Genomic DNA, 22,931 nt, shown 5'->3' on the forward strand with positions numbered 1-22,931 from the left:
TTCAATCATTACATATCGTAAGATAGATACCAAGCAACTAAACATTTTTGAACTATCGTATTTATATTGTTACTGGGAATAAGCACATTATAAAAATACTCTAAACTGCTAAAAATAAAATTTAAGCAAATGTTTTTGCTTTTGTTAAATCCCATAAATATTGCGCAAATACTTTTTATTTACTTTTTTTTTTTTTTAGTACATTTAACATGAAAAAAACAATTAGATAACATACATTTACCGCGATATACCAAACTATTTCGAAATTTATGTATTACAATCAGATGTAAAGAATAACTTTCAATTCTTCAAAAATATATATAAGTAACTCAGGAGGAGAGGGAAATAATTTGGCAACTGATTCTAAAGCTTGAGATAAGAAAAAAAAGTTTTTAGAAACGTATATTCGAAAAAGCTTTGTTATAAAATTAAGGCTAACGAAAAGTTTCGCCCGGATTTCAGTTCTCCCGATGAAATGAGGTAGTACTGAAATTTTTAAGGAGTTATATATAAGTGGTAAACTTGATGGTTACTTTGTTTTTATGGCCTGAAAAATCGAGAGAGAAAACAGGTTCCAGAACGGTATCTCTCTTTTTTATACTGGATATCATGAAAACCAGTAGTAGTATTTTTCATGATATCCAGTATAAAAAAGAAAAATTCGTTGAGGAAAAACATTTTTTTAGTTTTAATAAATTACAATACTTTGTTAAATGTATTAAAAAAATTCAACGGGTAAAAATTCAATCTAAAATACGTAAATTTCGTTATCAAAACTTGTAAAGAATTATTCGAGAAAATTGATGTAGTCTATGAAAAACAAAAAAAAAAGATACTTTTATTATTAAAAACAAAACAGAAAATGAAAATTTTCTTAGAATTAAATCAATTTTCTCAGATTTATCATCAATTTTTTTCAGAATTAAATTCTCTACTAGTTTTGATAATAAAATTTACGGGTTACTAGTCATTTAACAAAGTTTACCCAAAGTTTTTCAACTAAATTCTGGAATATTCGAACGTAATTTGATCGTTAGAATATTTTGTTATGCACCGATATACCGAAAAATGCAATGTTAGGAAGCGGTGCCGACAAAAATAAAATTGAAAAATACATTCAAATCTTTTTTTTAGACTAGTAATATTTCATTTAAGGATTTCTTTTAAAAAGTATTCTAGAATAAATATAAAATGTGACAACCATAGAGAAACTTTCTCTAAGAAAAGAAAAAAAAAAACGGAACGGTGCGTTAGAATAATTCTAACGAATGAGTTTGTCAATTATTGACAAATTTCTCCTTTCTTGAAATTAGTAAAAGGGTTAGCATGACAGCCGTTCCGCGTACGCGCACTCTAATCGATTTTTTGGACAAAAATTGTTGCTTGAAACTTCTTACGCTGAATTGAACATACTGAAAACTACAATTAAACTCGTTTCGATAAATTAATAAAAAAAATTTCGATGAAATCCCGAGAGCATCTAAAATAAAATTCTTATCACTCGTGGAACCCTCGAGACTTATAGAATAAATATCATTAATTACTTACAGAATTTATCAAATTTTAAATATTTATAACTTAACGATAATTAAGATGAACTTCCGTTACAAAAAAATGTCAAATTCTGTTGACAAAAAAAATCTTATAAAAGAATTTCGTTGATTTAAAATTTGTCAATATAGTGATAACGCACTAATTGAAAACTATTGCGTTAGGTTGAATGTACTGATCGAGACGTATATTTTTAATTTTATATATGTTTTATGAACATTAAAAAATTTTGATAAACTTTACCCCACTTCACTAGCGACTTACTATCGGGATACACGGTGGAGCTGAAGGTGGGTGTAAATGGGAAACATCAGGCCAGTTTTGTGACTAATTTCTATACATATATATTCTACACTTTAACTTTCCTTTAAGGTAGAAAATTTTAGTTTTTTTTTTTAAATCATTTTACGATTACCTGAAATAAACCGATGTTTACACAGAAATGTTAAATGTGATAATTTCATTCATAAATAAGACGGAAAGTACAAAATCAAATTGTAGCTTTAATTAATAAAATGGAAATGAATTATAGGTAAAACAGAGTAATGATACAGGATGGATAAGAAATCTTCCTGTGCTTTTCTTCAGGTTTCGTAAATAGAGATAAATATTAATCGTGTGAAAAAGAAAAAAAAAAAAAATCATTTTCCCTAAATTTTTATTAGTTAAATATAACTGAGCGAGTTAGATTAGATTATATAATTTAGCAAGTAAACTGCACGATAATCGATTTCTTTTTTATTATCTTCGTATAATCTATTATTGCTATATATTTACTTTGTATAGCATACCGATATGAAACAGAAAGAAAAGCAAAACACAAAAATAATAACAATAAACAAAATTAATTACTTACTATTACAATAATAAAAATGATGCAATTTGTGTAACGCAATAATGAAAAATATAATTAAAAATCACTAATAACACAAAATCACAGATAAAAAAGCGATGTTATCACTCATTACGTTTATCAAAAACTATCTCGCACGATATTATTTTAGTCTCGCCGAGAAAGCCGATGAGAAAATAACATAGTTAAAGATAATCGCGGATATGCGCCGTAAATGTTTTTACAACGGTTAGTAGAAATATTTTGTTCCTCCCTCCTCCCCGCGTCTACGACCAACTCGTTCGGTATACCCTTTGAGCAACACACATACAAACAACACACACATCGACGACGGTATCAACAGCTCTTAACTATTCAAGGTCACGAGGCAATGCACTCCATCAACAAGCGAACGAACCGACACTGGCGAACAGATAGATTATATCGAAGAAGTGAGGCGTGGTGGGGGATATATGCACGATCCTCCAGCAGCAGCTGTCGGGCATTGATTATGCCTCCGTTGGCCTACAAACGTGATTCGCGATATGCATTGCATCGTAAAAAAAGAGAGAAAGGTATAAACACACATACTTATTTACATGTGATGTATATAAAAAAGATTATCGACTCTAAAATAATAATATGCATGCCTGCTTGAAGCGATCTTTTTATTTAAATAATTAATTTAACGATAAGAACATTGTCCTTTAATTACGATGTACGTGTTTAATCTCATATTAAACGTAATTAACTTATTTCAGAACTATAAAGATTAAAAAAAGAAACGAGCTTACGGGCGCAAGCGCGAATTTATTTGCAATTTATTTTAAAGAATTATTTTGTAGATAGAAATCAACGTGCTGCAAAAAATTACTGTTCTAATAAATGTAAAGATTTATTTTTTCAATAATATTATATTTTTAATAAACTATAAGAAAGATTTTCCATAAGCGGGAAAGTGGACATTTTTATTTCCCTAATAAACAGAGCCATTATTTTTCATTTAAAACAATAATACCTTTTTATAAATAAATAAAAACTCCGATGTGTACATCACATGACTTCCTTGTACGCATATGACATATATTTTTATTACATTTTTTATTCATATTTTTTTTGTTATTGAATTATTATATTATTAATTGTAGAAATTTTTTTACAAAGTTAATAATTATTAATAAATAAATATATTTAAATAAAAAAAAAAAATAAAAAAAAGGAAATGAAATCGGATTCGAACCGATGTGTCTTCCCCTTCTAAGATCCAAATATTTCATTAATTAAAATTTTATCGGGCTATAACTCTGGAACCAATGAAAATAAGTACCACTTATGGTACATCGTTGAAAAGCTATCGATGACGGCTTATTATTGCAGATAAGAAAAAGTCCATATGTTTTGGATTTTGGGCTTTTTTGGACACTTTTGGTCGTCGATTGCAATCAAAAGGGCAGTTGCACGACTAGATGTTACAACAGTCCTACATCCAAAATTTCAACATTCTGCGCTTGATTGTTTTTGAATTATACATAGGTACGTACGTACAGATGTCATGCCGAAACTAGCTTGTACTTAGTACAAGGAAGTAAAAAACTAAACAAGCTGCTTTAAATCATATGAAATTTACTTATTTTGATCAAATAAGTTTAAATTTTATTTATTTATTAAAGTAATAATTTGTTTTTACTTTAATTTTTTTGATAAATTCAATCTGAGAAAAAATGTGTAAATATATATATTTCACTAAGTTAATATATAATATTCATTCTCTTCTGGAAGTATAGAGGTTACGCCTAGAATTAAATGTTAAAGCTACCGCAGAGTTCTTAGATCTCTTAACCCTAATTAGGGACACCCTGGCCTGATGTATGTATAGTCACTTTAAAAATTAAGGAACGCAGACATCTAATATCTACGGTTTTAAATTAGGTGACACTATAAAACCGTGTTTTAGATTTGGATTACAAATCGCATCAAATTTTTAAAATGTGATAAAATAAATATTTTTAAGAGGAATTAAGCAAGATTTTAGCTTGATATAATACAGATTATTGATAGTTTAAATAAATATTTTTTATTACATCGATGTCGAAAGTTAACTTCTATAGAAGAACTGAAAATGTTTTAACGTGGATAAAAAAAATACTCCCATTACATACACTAAATGTCGTCATTTATACTCACGTTTCACAATGATGGAAAATGAATATTCTAAATAAATGATGTGCGTTTATAATATATATTATAAATTAATTAATTAATTAATTATATATATATATATATATATATATATATACACACACACACACTTACATACACTATCCGACGACCCTTCTATTGTGAAAAAGCCCGATCATGGACGAGACGATTATTGGCTTAAACAGAGGCTTATAATCTTCCTTAAATTAATAGAATATATTACACGAAAGAAAGTAATGCCTCCATAATTAAATAAATTTACAAAATGTTATATTAAATTTATATCAAAAATTAATTGTTTTCAAAGTTTCCCGCATATTCTGTTTTTTTCTCTTTGTAACCTAAGATAGAAAAAATCACACAACGGCGGTGGAGCTAGAGAATATTTTAGGCACGGATAATAATAGACTATTTAAACTTCTCGAAAAGATAAACTATCCGTGAAAAGGAAAAAAGAGCCCTACATCTTTCATTTGTGTTTGTGGAAGAGAACGAACCGTTTTTATACTAAATATAAACAGGTAAGTCAAATAAACACAGAGCAAACGTTTCTGCAGCTGAGAATCGATACGGATACCTGTACATAAACAATGCTACTAGGTGGAGCGTTAAACTATACGATGATAGTTTAAACCAACTGTAATATTTTTCAGATATTTTTAAATTATCTGTATAATTGTAATTAAGGTAGAATATAAGATTATAATAAATAACATTATAGTCCCAGAACCAACTATTGTAAAGCTCTTAAATCAGCTGTGAATTATTACCTAACTTTAACTAAAAGTGACGCATACTTATTATCATAAAATTAAACGTAGGTTTCTCTCATTAATAAATGATAATGTTGAATTACTTTAAATATATATATATATATACATATATATATTTATCATGTATTAAAACTCTCTTTTTTTCTTTTCTGTGTGGTCTCCGGAACCACCGTAAGGTATTACTTCAGAGGATGATAATGAATGTAAATGAAGTGTAGTCTTGTACAGCTCAGATCGACCGTTCCCAAGACGGGTGGTTAACTGAAACCGAATCACCAAAGAACACCGGTGTCCACAATCTAGTATTCAGATTCGTAAAAAAAGTAACTAACTTCCTTTACTAGGATTTGAACCTTAGAACGCTCAACTTCGAAATCTGTTGACTGCGATGACAAGTGGGCTGGTCTATATTACCACACATTCAAACTGGAACGTATTTTGTAAACGTTCAGAAAACATACGTAATTATTGTAATTAAGGTAACTGGTTTTAAGTACAAAGTAAATGTTGGTGTGTGTTTGTGTGTGCACATCACATTTTCTTTCTCTCTCGCATAAGTTTTACTACCATTTTAAACACGTTAATTTAAAAAGCATACGGCAAATATTTACTTTTCCAACGGATTTGAATAAAATAAGTCACTTTTCACTTATAACTTTTCACTTTAACTTCCTAGGAAAGTCAAGAAGTCAACGACCATAGATTTTTTAAGTGTAGTGTTTATTTACAGTGAATTAATTAAATTCAACATGATTTAAAAGAGGTTTTAAGACGTTAAGATAGAAATTTCGTGTAGATCTCACAAATAAGATGAAAACTTTTGAAATAATACAGTCATCAACGAATTAATTAATTTACATTTGAAATTTAATAAAAATAGAAAAAAAATTTAAAAATTTTTTTCGTCCATTAGATGATAATGAAGATAAACAAGAAAATATAAATCAAATTTATTAAAAAAAAACAAAAAACACATTGTTGTTATTACATTACCCATTTTTTGTATACTTAAATACTCATATAAGAAATTAAGTGGAATTTTCTTTTCTTTTTTTATAAAAAAGAAAAGGTTGTTTTGGTTTGTGTTTTTTTCTAATTATAAAAAAAACGTTTTTCCTATTATGACAACATACACTTTAAACAATGCACAATTCAACCGTTAGAAACTTCATTCAAAATAATTAATTTCCTCAAATATTTATCTGATAATTTCGTCATAAGACGCTTTTAATAACGTTCTAGTTCAGTATACGTAGTTATGAAACGAAGCACTAGACAGCGCCACGTTTGAAGAAAGAAATGAAAAACGTCTTGCGAAAACAACTACTACCGAATAAAAAATACTTTAATTAAAAGCCTTTTACTTTCATTCTATTGAAATACATAATAATAAAAACATATTAAATTCCACCTATTTGAAGCGTATATTATCGTAAAAATCGACTAGTATCATACCACCTTCCGGCCAAACAACGACAAAACGATTTTCCTTTATTTTATTTTATTTTAATAATAATTTCCTGCTCGCATACAACACAAAAATTATTATTATTTTTTTAAATTACTAATAAAAAGGTTTTTTAATACAATATTTTTTTCATAAGTGACAAGGTATTCTATTGAACGATTTTACATTTTAATAAGAATGAATGATTTCGTAATCGAAAAATTATGAAAACCCCACACATGCGATGTGGCAGGATGTTCTATGAATAACTTCTGTTGCAATGAAATGTGGCGAATATTTAAAGGAAAATCTTTCAATTTTTAACTGCACTTCTTTATGAGATTAATACATAATTACACTTATTTAAGTTTTAGTGAATATAAAGAATTGCGAACGGTTAAATTATTATTATTATCAGTTATTCGGTTCAAGAATATCTATAATAAAAAATGTCATGTCCGTAAACGAACCGCTTAGTCTGTAAAATTAGATGACTGTGTACAGGACGTCGTAATAAAAGGTTCAGTGTTCGACATCGGGCCTGATACTAGCTCAAAACGATGAGTCCCAAGAAAGCATCGTTAATTGATCGAATCGCGTAGTTCAGAACTACGAAAAGTTAGTACCCCGGCTTTTTAATGATTTCAAACTCGATAAGAATAAGATACATGATCACAGGTGCAACAGTTTCGATGCGATCTGTAAATCTTATAATATTTTTTATAAATACATAGATCGCACACGACCGCCCGCCCGCTCCCTCGCATATAGGAACACTACATACAAAGGACAAAGATAAGTGGTAATTATAAAATGATCGTATTTTATTTTAAATTTTAATAAGTAAAATAAATAACGAAACGGAACACACGCATACACTAGTTTTAAAATTAGGAAGTTATGAATCAAAATCGAATTTGTAAAATTTCAATATATGCTAATGCCTATTATGCCGCTGCCGATATTAACTCTGAACCGCTTTATTGGTATTTTCGATAAATATTTTGTTGTAATTTTTACTTTTAAATAATCCATTTAGAAAACAAATCGATCAAGCGCGTCGCATAAAGCAAACCATAAAGGGCCCGGATCCTGCGTGGATGGATACAACGTAGTTCATAATTTCTACAACAGGTAGCGCGTAGGGCAAACTTTTACACAGAAAAATTAATTTAAAAAATAGTCAACACATTCGCTACTTGACGATGGGAAATCGAATAAGGACAATTATTAAAGTCGTTCGATTATTGTTAAATCCAGTAACAATAACCTTTATTTTTATGGACGATTCTACAAAAAAAAATAATAATAATAATAAAACGGCGAAGTTAAAAGTACACGGAATGAATTTCGGTGTTGGCATTATTCTAACCTACGTACGCCAACTTATGTCAGTGATGTATTTTTATTTTTATTTTTTTAACATTTTTGTACGTAAACCGGGCACACCTTTTTCTTGAAATATACTCGTATCAACATAAAAGTATTTCCTTACTTTAATCAGAAAACTAATAAAGTTTTATTTCTAAGAAATATATTACTTAACAAACAGACTGTTCCACATTTTAGTACAGTAAAATAATAACGATAAAAACAAACTTACTATTTGTGATCGGCAAATAATCATTCTCTCATTCAACTAAGCCGATCAGTGTTTTTACTATCAACAAATTCATCACGTATCAATATTACACGAAGTAATTAATCATCCAATCGTTTTCGAGGTTCGATATAAATAATACTTCATTAAAAAAATCTCGTTTGCCTTATAAATCGATGTGATGAGATGTAACGCAAATATCTGTTACCCGTTCGAATTTACAGGCTATGTTTTTTCTTTCTTATATAAATTCGTTTACAATTAACCACATTTTTATAAATATAGATAAAAAACTTTACGGCCACATTTTAAGTTCATATATTTTCTTTCAAATTTCAATCGATTACAAAACGTTTAAAGATATATTTTAAGCTTGGTTTTATTTTTTTCAAACGCTTGAATTTCATTTATTCGGTTTAGAGGAATTGTAAATATAACAAACAAATCAAATTTTTTGATGATGTTCTATTTAAGAAAAAAAAAATCGTGTATAGAGTTATAAATCGTTTGATACGTTGGTGGTTGGGTTCTTCATTTAACCACACATCTCAGAAATTTGGTCGACCTCAGACTGTACAAGACTACACTTCACTTACACTCATACATATCATCATCATTCATCAGGTGATTTCCGGAAGCTAGAGGAAAAAAGAGATATCATTTCTTCCTCTCAAAAAACAAAAATTTCTGTAATATAAAAAAAACTGTTTTTAACAAAATGATACTGATATCAAAAAAGGTAAGACACTACATTTTTATTATCAAAATCTGTTATTAATTTAGAATTTTGTTTAAAAAAAATACATGTAATAGACATTAGATATACAACAACAGATAATACACAAAGTTTAAGCGTTACGTATAATAAGCAAAAAATAGGCAAATTTGTTTCAAAACTCTTAAGTGTTTTCATTTATTAAACAACGAATAATCAATCATAAGAATTGTATTATTTCTGTAAATGTGATATGTATTTATTACATATAAATGAAATCGGGCCGGTAAGAGTTTTGTAACAAATTTGTCTATTTTTTGCTTGCTATATGGAACGCTTAAAAATTGTTTAGTATCTATTATTGTATATATCTAATGTCTATTACAAGAATTTAACATGTATTTTTTTTTAAAACAAAATTCTAAATTAATAACAAATTTTGGTAATAGAAATGTAGTATCTTACCTTTTTTGATATCGGTATCATTTTGTTAAAAACAGTTTTATTTATATTACCAACATTTTTGTTTTTTGAGCGGAAGAAGTGATACCTGCGAGACTCTTACCGTACGGTTTATAATTTCATAGTAATTTTTTTTGGTTACCACTGCGTTTTGTTATATTATTATTTTTTTTTTGTATGAATTACTGATTTGTTATCTTATGGATTTGTTATTAAAATTTATTGTCTTTCTAAACACAAACAAATATACATTTTTCATATTTCTCGGCAAATTTTTTTTTTTTTATGATAGTCCTATCATTCACTTCATACCATATTTTTCCTTCTTTAACTAGTATAATGACCTTCACGAATTGAAGATCCGTGATATAATATTGCACTTACTACTTTGTAAGTGTAACCCTCGGTTTTTATCGCATCCATGGACACACTTTTTATATTATTGTTATTATTATTATTAAATTAACTTTTTTATTTCTCCATCGATTAGTTCAAATAGTTGTAATTGTAGAATAAAAATTTTACCGATCGAATTTATTTCTGTTTTATGTAACAAATCTTTGTTGCCACATTTGCAACACTTTTCTACTGTTCGTGATTTTTGTGTTTTATTAGCAGCTATAATCTCTTGTAAACTAATACTTTTTTTTTTAATGAAGTGATGAGACTTAAAAAATTGTTTCATTTTCAGTACTTTCATTCACATAAGAGCATTTACTATTAAAAAAAGCTGTAGTATATTTTCTTTTTAATTTTATTATTTCAAGTACATTATCAAGTTTTTGTACGTTATCTTCTGGTACTAACAAGTACTGCTACCTAGCGGCGCGATTCGTAAAGCCACCTTTAAGAAAAGAAAAAGTGTGACATATTCGAGTCAGCAGTTCATCAAATGGAAAAAAATATTCTTATAAAATTTGAGGTATTTTTTGAAAGTATTCTTTATTATAAATCTAACTGAACTGAAATATAACGTTTTCACGCTTATTTTTTAATCTTTTCCCCATTTTCATTTCGCTTTTAGGGTACGTAATGTTTAGAACTGTAAACATACTTCGTCGACTTCGCCGTGCCGTCCAGTTCTGCGGACTCTTACCGGTGAAATTCTAACGAACTTCGTAATTAAAAAAATAATAATAAAAAGAAATTTTAGTTTCAAAGTAGGGAATACTATATAAATTACGTAATTCAATCTACTGTAAAATTTATTTTTTTATTTATTTTTTAATAAAATATTTGCTCGTTTTTACAAAATAACTAAAAGAGGAATAAATTACTGTTACTTATCTACTAAAATTAACCGCAAGTATGCGTATTTATACTTTCTCTTCACGGTAAATTTACAAAATGTGATATAATAACAAAATCCGGTTATGCCATAAACTATAAGTACATAAAGTACCGTAAAACGTGATAGTTACCGATATCTATACCGATATCGATTATGTTTTCTATCGAAAACATAACTGATGGAATGAATAAATAACAAAGGCGCGCGTTGTCGATTTAAAAAGCTTTTCGCGGCTAAAAATACCAAATTAATTTATTATGTAGAGAAAAAAATATTTATTAATTATAAATACAAAGAAAACCGGAATAATATATAGAGAAAAAGAAGACAAAACACTCTGCAAAAGAATCGGGAACCAAGAATAAAAGATTAAGAAAGCCCAGTAGCGTTAAGGAAAAGAACGAAACAAGGATTTAGTTGGTGGTCTTTCCTTTTTAATTCGTTCATTAAACAAACGATACAGGAATAATCATCCGAGGAGAAAAAGTACAAACGTTAATCATCGTATTTTACGGCAGAACAAAAATAAGCAAAATCAAATTTTGAACGGCCTAGATTGATTTATCGCCGCAAAACAAATTCGGTTTATAAATAAATTAAAATAAACAAAGTTCACGAAGAGTAGAAAGGGGGATAATAAGGAATTAAATATTAAAATAGGGGAAAATAATGTACTAGAAGTATTTACACGATTTTTCCGTTTACTTAGTAAAAAATATAAAAAAAGGCCGGGAGCGATGGAAACGTAAAATATTACATAGGCACAAGTAAAGTCGGCGTTCTTTAAAAAGTAAATCTGTAGTATCGAATTTAAATTTACGAATAAAAAAGAAATTCTTTTGTCGAATGTACTTCTTTCCAGTAACGATACGTGGACGATAATAAAAAGAGAAAAGAAAAGAAACGAGCCTTTTCAACATAGGATATTGAAAATTAGGATAGACTAAATTCGTCTTCTTAATATGAATAATAGAGGAGAAACATTTACAGCAAACTCTTGTAAAAACATGAATTTGTGATGTTCACGTTTAAGAAATTCGGTTATAGAGGAATGTGAAGGTAAAAAATCTTTGAGAAAGACAAAAATTTGAATATATGAAACGGATATTAAGGATATAGGAAGTAAGTATTTATGTTGAGGTTAAGATCAGCACGCAACAGAAAGATACGGAGGAAATCGAATAACTTATTTTATTTTAGCAGATCACTAATATAAAGGATATCCGACTGTAATATAAGCATAACATTTTTTCTACGGAAAATAATCAATAAATAACGTAAAGGAAATGAGGCGCAGTACATGTCGGCTAATTAAAAACCGGATGTTTTCATTTCCGCAGTATAATTAATAAAAATCCGATTTTAATTTTTAATAACTTAAAAAAAAACTGCTCAAACGAAAAAATTTCAATAAACTACAATTTATGTAAAAAGGTATATAGTTACGCGTTGCACAGATCGCGTAAGAAAAGGATACGTATATACTCCACGGATTCCGGAAATCTTATGGAAAAACCGTGGTAAAACCTTCATCAAGATTTTATAATAAAGATCTTATAATCTCGATTTATAGACGGGAAGATAATTTAAAAGAGGTGGATAATTTATTAAAAACAGCAGTCCCTAGTAGGATAAAGTAGTGTACGGTGTTAGGCGAAATTAAAAACAGTTAACAGCTCCATCGTTCGATTTGATGCAGACGCGACGGATGGCGTTATTTTTACGAATACTCGTATTTAGAAAGACACCGCGGTCGAATATATGATTATAAACGTAGGATCAGAATTTTTAATTTACCAAATAACACCAAAAAGACAATCTAACAGCCGGTTTCTGTATCTTAAAAATTCTTTTGAAGGAGCTGCTTCTTCTTCTTACATTTTTAAGGAGCACAAAAAAAAAATATCAGACGAGAAATATGCGTAGGCGAATTGTTATTTTTTATTCATCGGAAACGAAGGTGTATTCCACCAGAGTATTATATCTGCAGAGAAACGGTCTTTATCGAACTATACAACAATAAATAAATTTTTACCGACCTTCAGGAAAAATAGGAGTTGTAATTTCAACGATATAATATTTTATTCCACGATATGATACTCTTCATATTTTTATTTTTATTTTTATTTGGAAGTCTATCCGCTATTTTTACAGAATTATTATTCCAAAATCCTATTGGATTGGATTAATTTTTTTTTTTTTAATTTAAAGAAATATTTTCAAACGGATATGCAAAAAACGTTACTCTTGAAATACGATGTATCGGAATAAAATGTTAAAATAAATCTCTAAAATAACTGATTGTGAACACGCAATATTATTTTAAGAAATTTATGGAGGGTGTATTTTTTTTTTGTAGAAACAAAAGAGTAAATACGTTTATTACCTTTTAAATACTTTGTATCCTGTTGTAAAATTTTCTTTTTTCCTTTCACACTGTTATATTTGAAATTTGACACCCAGGTACCAGAATGTAGTGGACTATTATCTGTCGAAATCTTACCTTTCGACTGGGGCGGCTGTTTCCGCATCTCTTCTGGTCGGATATCTTCCCCTCCAATAGGCCCTAAAAAAAAATTCATAATGTAAAATTAATTAACTGAATTAAAAAATAAAAAATAAAAAAAAGCTGAAAACATAGTGTGTTAATATTCTGAATTATCGGGTTATTTTTTAAGGATTTTTAAAGATATCAGCAAATCTTAGTTATTATCCTCTGTTCTTGCAAGAAATGATTCCCTTTTATTGAACTCTAGAAACATTTCTGTAAACGTTTGAAAAGTATGAATCCTTCCTTTAACGCACAGGATAGCGAACGAAATGATCCGACATGTTTTTTTGGCAACAATTGTTTAGCTAAATGTGTTTTATGTTGGCAGAAGTGACAGCAGTTCATGAATATAGGTCTATTGGAAACTCGTCATCGCAAATCAGCTGATTTCAAAGTCAAGAGTTCCAAGATTCAAATCCTAGTAAAGGCGTTTACTATTATACGGATTTGAATACTAGATTGCGCATATCGATGTTCTTTGGTAGTTGGATTTCAATTAATCACATCTCTCAGGAACGGTCGACCTGAAACTGTACTAGACTACACTTCGTTTACATTCATACATATCATCCTTGTAGTGAAACAGAAGAATTAGTTGAAAGGAAATACGCACCGAAAGAAAACGTGGTGCTGACTGATCCTTTATTGTATTTCATGAGGTCAAACATAAATCTATAAGGTTGATTGTCCACGGAGGATACGAATACGGATATATAGGAATACGAGAAGGTGCGTCAACATTCATAAGGTGCAGTAAACGTCGGGTAAGAACACCTACAGGTGCAGTACAACGTGGACGGTCCTCGTATCTTCGAAAATAATTATTTCAAAGAACTGCATCAAAAGCCGGATGATTTGGCTGTCCCTTCAGGCGGGTAAAATAAGATGCTGATACCTCGTTCCGTCTACCCGAAAGTGACAGCTCACCGCAGTCAAAAAGGATGCTTACGACAGGGCTTGATCTAACGGCAACTGTAGCAAGCCGAAGGAAAGCGTGATGTACAGCATCTAGCATTTTAAGCACGGTATTACGCGGTGAAGAGTAGGCGACACAACCGTAATCCAAATGAGAACGATGCAAACGGGAACGAACCAAGGAATAGTAAAAACGCAACATACATGACCGATCAGCACCCCAATTGGTATTGCTAAGGACTCGCAACATATCTAAAAATTTGGAAAACCTCGTTTTCAATTCTTTGATGTGTCTGACCTACCTAAGGCAGCTATCAAAAAATAAACCTAAAAATCTGACAGGAGAGGTAGCAATTAGCTCTCCACTGAGAAAGATTTGCGGGATAAAGGGGTCCCGCAGGCGAGAAAAGACTTCCACACTTTGTTTTCTCAGGTGGAAATGTGAAGCCGGTAATCTTGGACCAAGCTTCAAGGCGAGATATAGTGTTCTGTAGTAGCCTCTCGGCAGTGGTTGTTGAACAGGACGCACTATATACAGAAAAATCATCAACAAATAAATAACATGAAACAGACGTCTTCTGCACACATGCAGTTATACCATTAACGGCTATAGAGAATAAGGTAGTACTACACATACATTTCCTTGAGGTACTCCCATTCTCCAAGTCGGCGAAACCCAAGAGAGAATCTCTAACACCGACACAGATAGTTCGGTCATTCAGGAAACTCCTAATAAGCAACCTGACTCCCCATTCTTTGAGGATGTCTAGAATACCACGCCTCCAGTCTGTGTCGAACGCCTTCATGATATCAAAGAAAATAGCGACAAGCTGCTGGCGTAGTAGGAAAGCATTTTGAACAGCCGTTTCCCGCTGGAAACGGCTACTCAAAACGCTTTCATGACTAAATGGTCAATGGAGGATTGTCCTTGTCGGAAACCAAACTGTTCAGGAGATAAAAGGTTATACCTCTCAAAGTACCACGTAAGTTTGCGGTTCACCACGTTCTCCATTATCTTCTTACACAGGACGCCTTGCTTTGTTGTTACCAGGCTTAAGTACCGGTATGATAAAGGCTTCCAACCAGACAAGTGGAAAGACTTGGGCAGAGAATAGATCATTATAAACGTCCAATTGATGTTGTAATGCCGTACGAGGAAGGTCCGAGAGCACACCGAGATAACGTAGTCAGGTCCTGGGGGCGTGACTTCACGCGAATTTTTAAGTGCGTGTGAAAACTCGTTGAATGCGAATGGAGCATTCAATTCACCGACCGAATCACCAATGTTCAACGATAATTTTTCTATCTGTATCTTGTACCTCTGAAATTCGTTACCGTAGATGAAGTGAGAGACGCCGAGCGGAAAGTATTCGCTAATATAGTTGCCACCGCAGAAGACGATGGAAGGACTTCTCCTTCATGAAGAAGCCCGACAATAGACTGTTTTGGTGACCCACGAATCGCACGGATCTTTTTCCACACAGTAGACGTGGGAATAGTGCGTGAGATGGTGTCCACGTATTTCCTCCATGACTTCCTCTGGCGTCCAAGAATACCCGACGACATACTGCTAAATTACAAAACGAGCGGTTCAAGCAGGCTGGAGCCAAACCCACACACAGCTATTGTTTTAGACTTTCTGCGTGAAAGTTTTAACGCAAATGTAATTTCAAACCGATTTCCCAATCGTTTTGTATGCAGACTCCGAACAGTCCTGATTTGGATCCGTGTGATCACTTACTTGGAGGTTTCAAAGGGAAAAGATTTCCCCAAAAAATCCTCGTACAGCGATGGAAATGCAAGTGCTGATCATTGAGACGTGCAAAGAAATAACCGAGGTTATGTGTCGTCGAGTTCGACGACAGCAACGTAGGAGTTCGTGTTGAAGAAGTTACACGTGATAGTTGTAATATTCAACATGTGATAAGCATATATAATCACAAATAATCTTCTGGTATACAGTAAACACGTTGTATCTTACTTTTCTGCACTGCGATTTAAATTAATATTTTTTAACAAAACCAAATATTGGATCATTTCGTGTGCCACTGTATATTGCTTGACATTTTTTGCTAAAGCGCTGTTCCTAAGCGAAAAAAAAGCCGTAGAATAGGGCGGGTTTAATTTTATCGTTTTATCTTTCTCCTATCACGAACGGGTAAAAACAAAAGATCTAGTTTTCATTAAGAAAAGATTTATCCGTCCGATAGATATTTCAAGAGAAGTAGCATGCATAGCTTGTATTTTAATCGTGAAAATTCTCTATATAACTAATCGACAAATAAGTAAGTTATTTTAAAAGATTTTCTTTTACACAAACAATATTACTCTGTTAAGCAAAAAAATAAAACTAATTAAAAATTAAAAAGAACACCCTGAACTATCTGCATCTCAGTTCAACGTATACACAAATGTGCAGAAATAATTTTCATTAACCCTTTTTAAATCGTGGATTATTTTTTATAATAGGCATCTTCATGCATTTACCTTGATATTATTTCACGTAATTATTTACAATTTATATTATTTTGTTAACAAAATAACTATAAGGCAAAATTTAAAAAAAACAAACAACAAACAAATAAATCAAAACAGTAAAAAAAATGTGTTTGTAAACATTTTATTTTTTCTAAACCCTTCTTTCATTATAATATTATATTTACTAATATATATATTTTATATCATTTAAAATACGAGAAAACATGTAATGGTATCATGCAAGAAAGAATAATGCCCTCCTTGTACTCGTTTTTATTTTATGTCACACATACCAACACAGCTTCCATTATAACAGTCTACCGAACAAAAAAACAAACCAAAAATAACTAACGCCAAGGTTACATTTTAACAATAGGTTATACACTCGACTTAATATGACCTTTTTCAATTCATTTACCTGTATAATACTATATATAAAAAAAATCATTATTAATAAATTACATATAGATTATTATGAAAAAAAATAGAAAGGAGGAATAAGTAATTAAATTGTTACGTATAAAACAAAATTGTAAGCTATTACTAATCTTATAATACATCAGTAAAACATTTCCTGCTGAAAAAACGCGTTTAGCAGATTCGTACTGAACAAGTCAACGTATATCGAGCATTTTTAAAATCTTTATTTTCAATTTAGCATTGTACTACGCTCCCCAAAAACGAGATTATAAAATACAGATGTGAAATGAAATTTTATTATGCCGCAGGGAAATAAAACAAAAATTTAATAATATTATTTTTTATAGGTAAATCTTTTCAAACGAATAGAAGAAAATTGACAGTATATTAAAAAAGTTATTATAGGAAAATATAAATATAGACGAAAGAATTTTAAAATTGTCAATTCCGTGCACGATACAACTGTATTTTATCTCGTTTCAATTGTTTAAAAGAAGTACATTAGCGGCTATTTTATTTTTATTTTTTTTACAATTGTAATATCTATAACATGACTGCCACGCCATTTTTTCGAACCTTTTATAACTGGCCGTGAAATCCTACTCTAACATCAACATCAGGCCGTAAGTTGATCTCATTTGGAATTTCACGTGTAGCTGATTTGTAGGACAAGGAGATTCCCCACGACGTCTCATTTTACCTGTTTTTCTACGTGAACGTGTTCCCCGCATTCTAAGTTTAACATATTTAGCTAATTTTTACTGAATTTATACTTTTCTTAATCTTTCGGAACTAAATATAGTATTTAACGATTAAATTGTAATTTTTATTCGTTAAACAATTTTAAAATATAGAAGAATTAAGGTAAAAAGTTCACAATTGTGGGTAGTTAACTTAATTAAAAATATTTATCATTTTATTTAATATAACATTTTTTCGTTTAATTCAATGATTCTAACTACAGCGCGCGCGCATACCGTATATAATACGCGCGGATGTGACGGTACTGGCGGCGACGGTCGGCTACAACTAAATTAATGTAATTTCACACCTTATATAGAACAAATTTCGCTTGTACGGTCGGCGGACTGGTGTAGCCGCGAGGCTTAACGCACCAGGTACCGAGTCAACCGGACGATCGAGTTCGAGACCCGGCCAGACCGAGTTACTTTTTACACTTTAAATATTCATTTATTTAATTCTACCGCTCGCCTGTGACGTCACAACATAGCAGACGATTACAATAGAATTTTTCGGGGTGAGGTTGCGTTTTGCAAAAAAAAACTTTTTTGCAAATATTGTTATTTTTTTAATTGTTAACACATGTACCTAACAAAAATGTGATCTTAATTAGGCAAAATCTCAAGATTTTGTTTGTAACAGGATCAAACCGTACTGTTTTGCTTTAAAACGAAGTAACCGGTTCGGCTTGTCGCTATTATAAAAAATAAAAACCTAACATTCCAGTTATTTCAACGGGTCCATTTAAAAAACCAGAAAGAATTTTCAAGGTAAAAAATCGGTCGTCGGATCACAATCCGGATATCATATAAATTAAAATGTATGTGTTGAGTAAATTAATTGTCATAAATTAATTTATATTTACCGATATATTTGCTTAAATATTCGTTCATCGTGGACAATATGCGCTCAAACAATTTTTATTAATGGCTTTAAAAGTCATTTGTACTTTTTTTTCTTTACCATTTTTTCTTTTACATTTAATTTACCGTTATTTCACTACTGAATATTTTTTTAACTAATAATACAGACACTTTTTTATTTATTTTCTTGTAATTAATTTAATTTGGCGGTCACTTACTGCGACCGTGGTTTCAGTATAGCTTCCTTTAATCGGTTCAGACAGATGCTGGGACAGGTATTAAGTAAAATTTGATGAATTTTCTTGACGTCTGAACGTAGATTCTTGTAAAAAAGTAATTCGTACTAAAATCTTGACTGTAATTTATTTCTATTTTCTTAAAAAAAAAGGAAAAATACGTTAATATATATAATACTGAGAATATGTTATTACAGTAGAGATATTTTGATCTGGAAAATTTTTGAAAGGATTTTACATTACATATGTCCTTAGACGGTTTTAAAATCTGAACGTCATACATTCAAATCGATTTAAAATGAGATTTGTATAATGAAAATAATTGTTTTAGATGAACCGATGTTTGTAACGAACAACAGTAAAGCTGTTTCACGCCTAAGTTCACGCCTGTTTCAAGATAAGACGTTTTGTTATAACGTGTACGTAAGCCGTTGATCCCGATAAAGCCTGAGATAGCGAACAATGGAGTGTCGTAGAATTATTTAGGCGAAGTAATAAATTATTATTACTACAGTACGGCGATTTAATAAAACTTCTTACAAAAAATTCAAAATTTCTTAAACGTCGTAAAATCAATACCTTGACTACATTTAATAATTAATTTATGACGAGTGGCCCTTTTTCTTTTTACACGATTGCCCAAAAAGGAATGTAATGAATGTATTTAGGGTGTATGTATGTATGTTCCACCGTAGCAGCTCAACGGATGAACCGATTTAGATGTATGACCCAGCGTTGGAATCCTTACGTCACCGGGAATATCATAAGCATACATATGTGTGTGTAATATATATATATATATATATATATATATATATATTACATATATATTTAAAAAATATAATATATATATATTTTTTTTAAATAAATTTTAAAACTTTGAAAAAAAGATTATACTCGTACTATGTACAAAATTGTCACCCACACTCTCTTTAATTATCCTATATTAAAGAGCAATGTTCGTCAGCAATGTCTTTTTTGGCAGTCGTGTTTTTTAATTTTCAATATGTTATTACTATTTTCTATCAATTTTTTACAACGATTAAATTAATATTTTCTTTAAATTTACTTTTTTTTTCTTAAATGACTATATTTATTTTTCTTAGATGAGAGTATATTCACTGATTTACTATGCGACAAAAAAATTTATTAAAATTTTTTTTCGCAATACTGTAATACATATTGAAACGCTCCTCCTTTCAATAACCTCATTCTATCCGATAATTCGGTAGATGAAACCCAAATACTTTTTATTTTACGCTTGGAGAAAATGCGATCATCCTCCGGCATTTTGTTTTTTTCAAACTCTTCACGTATGTATAACTTGCCATTAGCGGAATCGATCGATACTTTTTCAATGAAATTCAATGCGGTTTTTCTAGCAGTACAAACACATTAAACGAATAAAACAACGTAAACAATCTTTCATCCGAAGGAAAACGTAAAAATATTACCGATTTAAGATCGAATTGACTTTTAAAAATTATTTACAGTTCATGACAGTTAAACGTTAAAAAAAATTTAACAATTTTTCGACGGACTCTGATAAAAGATAAATAATATTCCTACATGTATATAATAAATAACCATCTCAGCCTTAAAACAGAAATATAATGTTAAAGGTATCCACTCCTCGGTTCAAAATGTCGAAAACTATATTTTTTTACTCTTTCAGCCCTACTTAATTAAAGAAAATAAATCGGTGGCGTTTTAGTGTACAGGTAATAAAAATCTAATATATATATGAATATGTACCTTTACGGGTGCACAGGTTAACCGCTTAGATTAGAGCCTGATTTTTGGAATGACACCGACGATTCTAATCGGATATAAAAAAAATCATTCAATTTATTTCAAAAACTTATGGGTAGTGAAATTTTCTATCTTCTAAATATAACTATCATTATTTTATTTTGCCTATATATTTTTTTCCTGTTTAGCCTCCGGGAATTATTGTTCAGGTATTACTTTAGAGGATGAATGAGGACGACATACATATGTGTAAATGAAGTATAGTCTTGTACAGTCTCAGTTCGATCGTTCCTGAGATGTGTGGTTAACCACCAAAGAATATCGGTATTCACGATCTAATATTATTCAAATCCGTATAAAAGTAACTGCTTTTACTAGGACTTGTACGCTGAAACTCTCGACTTCGAAATCAGCTGATTTGGGAAGACGCGTTCACCACTAGACCAACCCGGTGGGTTTTTTTTGTCTATATTAAACTCCAAAACCTTAACGATATTAGACGATCTGACACGATACATATAAGACATTGCTTAGTCGTTTTTACGATTAACGCGAAGCACCCTTCGAAAACCGAAGGGTGCTTCGCGTTAATCATAAATCACCCATCGAAAACCGAGCCGACGGAAATACCGGTGATCTTCGGCCCTACAAGTGATATCATTCTGTTTATCATAAGGACTAATTTTATAGAAAATATCATTGCTATCGAAGAAAACGGTCACAATCGGTGTCTCTTGTAAGTTGCGCGTGCGTTACAACGATTATATATACAGTGCTTTAAATCGGTAGGGAAGGTATGCATGAATGAAAAAAAATGTATTTAAAAAGTTACATCTTACGAACCATATGGTGGAAAAAACTGAGTTATATACCGCGTAAATGCTTGGCTAGTCAATTACGATTCGTTTGTAAAAAAAAATGCAAGAATTGCCAGCGCAATTTCACCATTCCGGGATTTCGAGTAGAAGATATATGTACGAGTATATATGTATATATAGAATAAACATCTAGATTAATTCATAATCAATCCTCAGCAAAACCTACTGAAGATGATTCGATGAAAATTTGTGTACATGTCCTTCTACAATTTAGATTTTTTAAAGGGTGAAACGGTGTACGGCGCATCGACTGGCTGCATCTGCCTCCGGTTACTTGACTAAAAAACATAAATAAATAAAAAATTAACTCTTGTAGCAGTTTATTAATTTTTTCTGACAGATCTCTTACATACGGCAATGCAACATAATTATAACTTATTATTTTTATTAGAATGGTTGGCTGATATATTATTATAGTAATTATGAATTGCATTTTTAAATGTTTTATTTACGATATTTTCCGGATTATTATTATTTTTTAATATATCTTTTGCTTTTTTTATCTATTCTGGTCTATCTTCGGGGTTTGCAAATTTTATAACTTTGCAAGATTCTTGCTACTGATTTTTTATGTGATATTGGTTGTGTCGATAGGAAATTTGGGTATCTGCCTGAAGATGTTGGCTTTATGTGTAATTTTGTTGTTTTCTTTTCGAAATGAGTTATTGTTAAATACAAAAAGTTTATAGTATTGTTAATCTCAACTTTCTTTGGCAATTGTATGTTCATTAAACAGGTTAAATTCCTTTAATATTAAATCAATATCCTGTTAGTATGGATATACTAGAAAGGCTCATGTACACTGCATTGTAAAGGTTTCAATACACAGGAAATAACAATCGGCTAATATAGAGATACATATAATTACCTAAAGATAAGATGAGTCGTGTATGAGTAGGGGGATCTATTACAACAAGGGTGGGGATAAAATATTGTTATCTGAAATTAACTGGTAGATCAGTTAATTTTCTTAGTATGCAAGAGAATTCTGTATGAATGTGTATCGTTACCTGAGGAAGCTTGGAGAATTCTAAGTGAATTTAATTTATAAGTTTGTATAGTTGATTGGTTAGCCCAAGAGATTAATAAAGATAATATTTTTAAGTAAAATGTATTTTTATTATAATTATATATATATATATATATATATATATATATATATATATATATATATATATATATATACACGAGTATAGTGACAAACACATAAGTAAATTCATAACAAAT

The 22,931-nt window shown here is 30.4% G+C and overlaps 1 protein-coding gene across 7 annotated transcripts in view; it reads right to left on the bottom strand.

Annotated features, from left to right (window-relative positions):
- LOC142329167 (uncharacterized) overlaps positions 1-22,931 on the bottom strand; it is a 503,112-nt gene that overhangs the window by 66,059 nt on the left and 414,122 nt on the right. For 5 of the 7 annotated variants that reach the window (XM_075373520.1, XM_075373519.1, XM_075373522.1 and 2 more), the window contains one exon: positions 13,257-13,436. In XM_075373520.1, the coding sequence (XP_075229635.1) occupies positions 13,257-13,436 (180 nt within the window). The remainder of the gene's footprint in view (positions 1-13,256; positions 13,437-22,931) is intronic. The other 2 variants (XM_075373521.1, XM_075373525.1) reach the window with 1 other exon arrangement.

Source organism: Lycorma delicatula, chromosome 8 (assembly GCF_047948215.1).
Source record: "Lycorma delicatula isolate Av1 chromosome 8, ASM4794821v1, whole genome shotgun sequence".
Taxonomy (NCBI): Eukaryota; Metazoa; Arthropoda; class Insecta; order Hemiptera; family Fulgoridae; genus Lycorma; species Lycorma delicatula.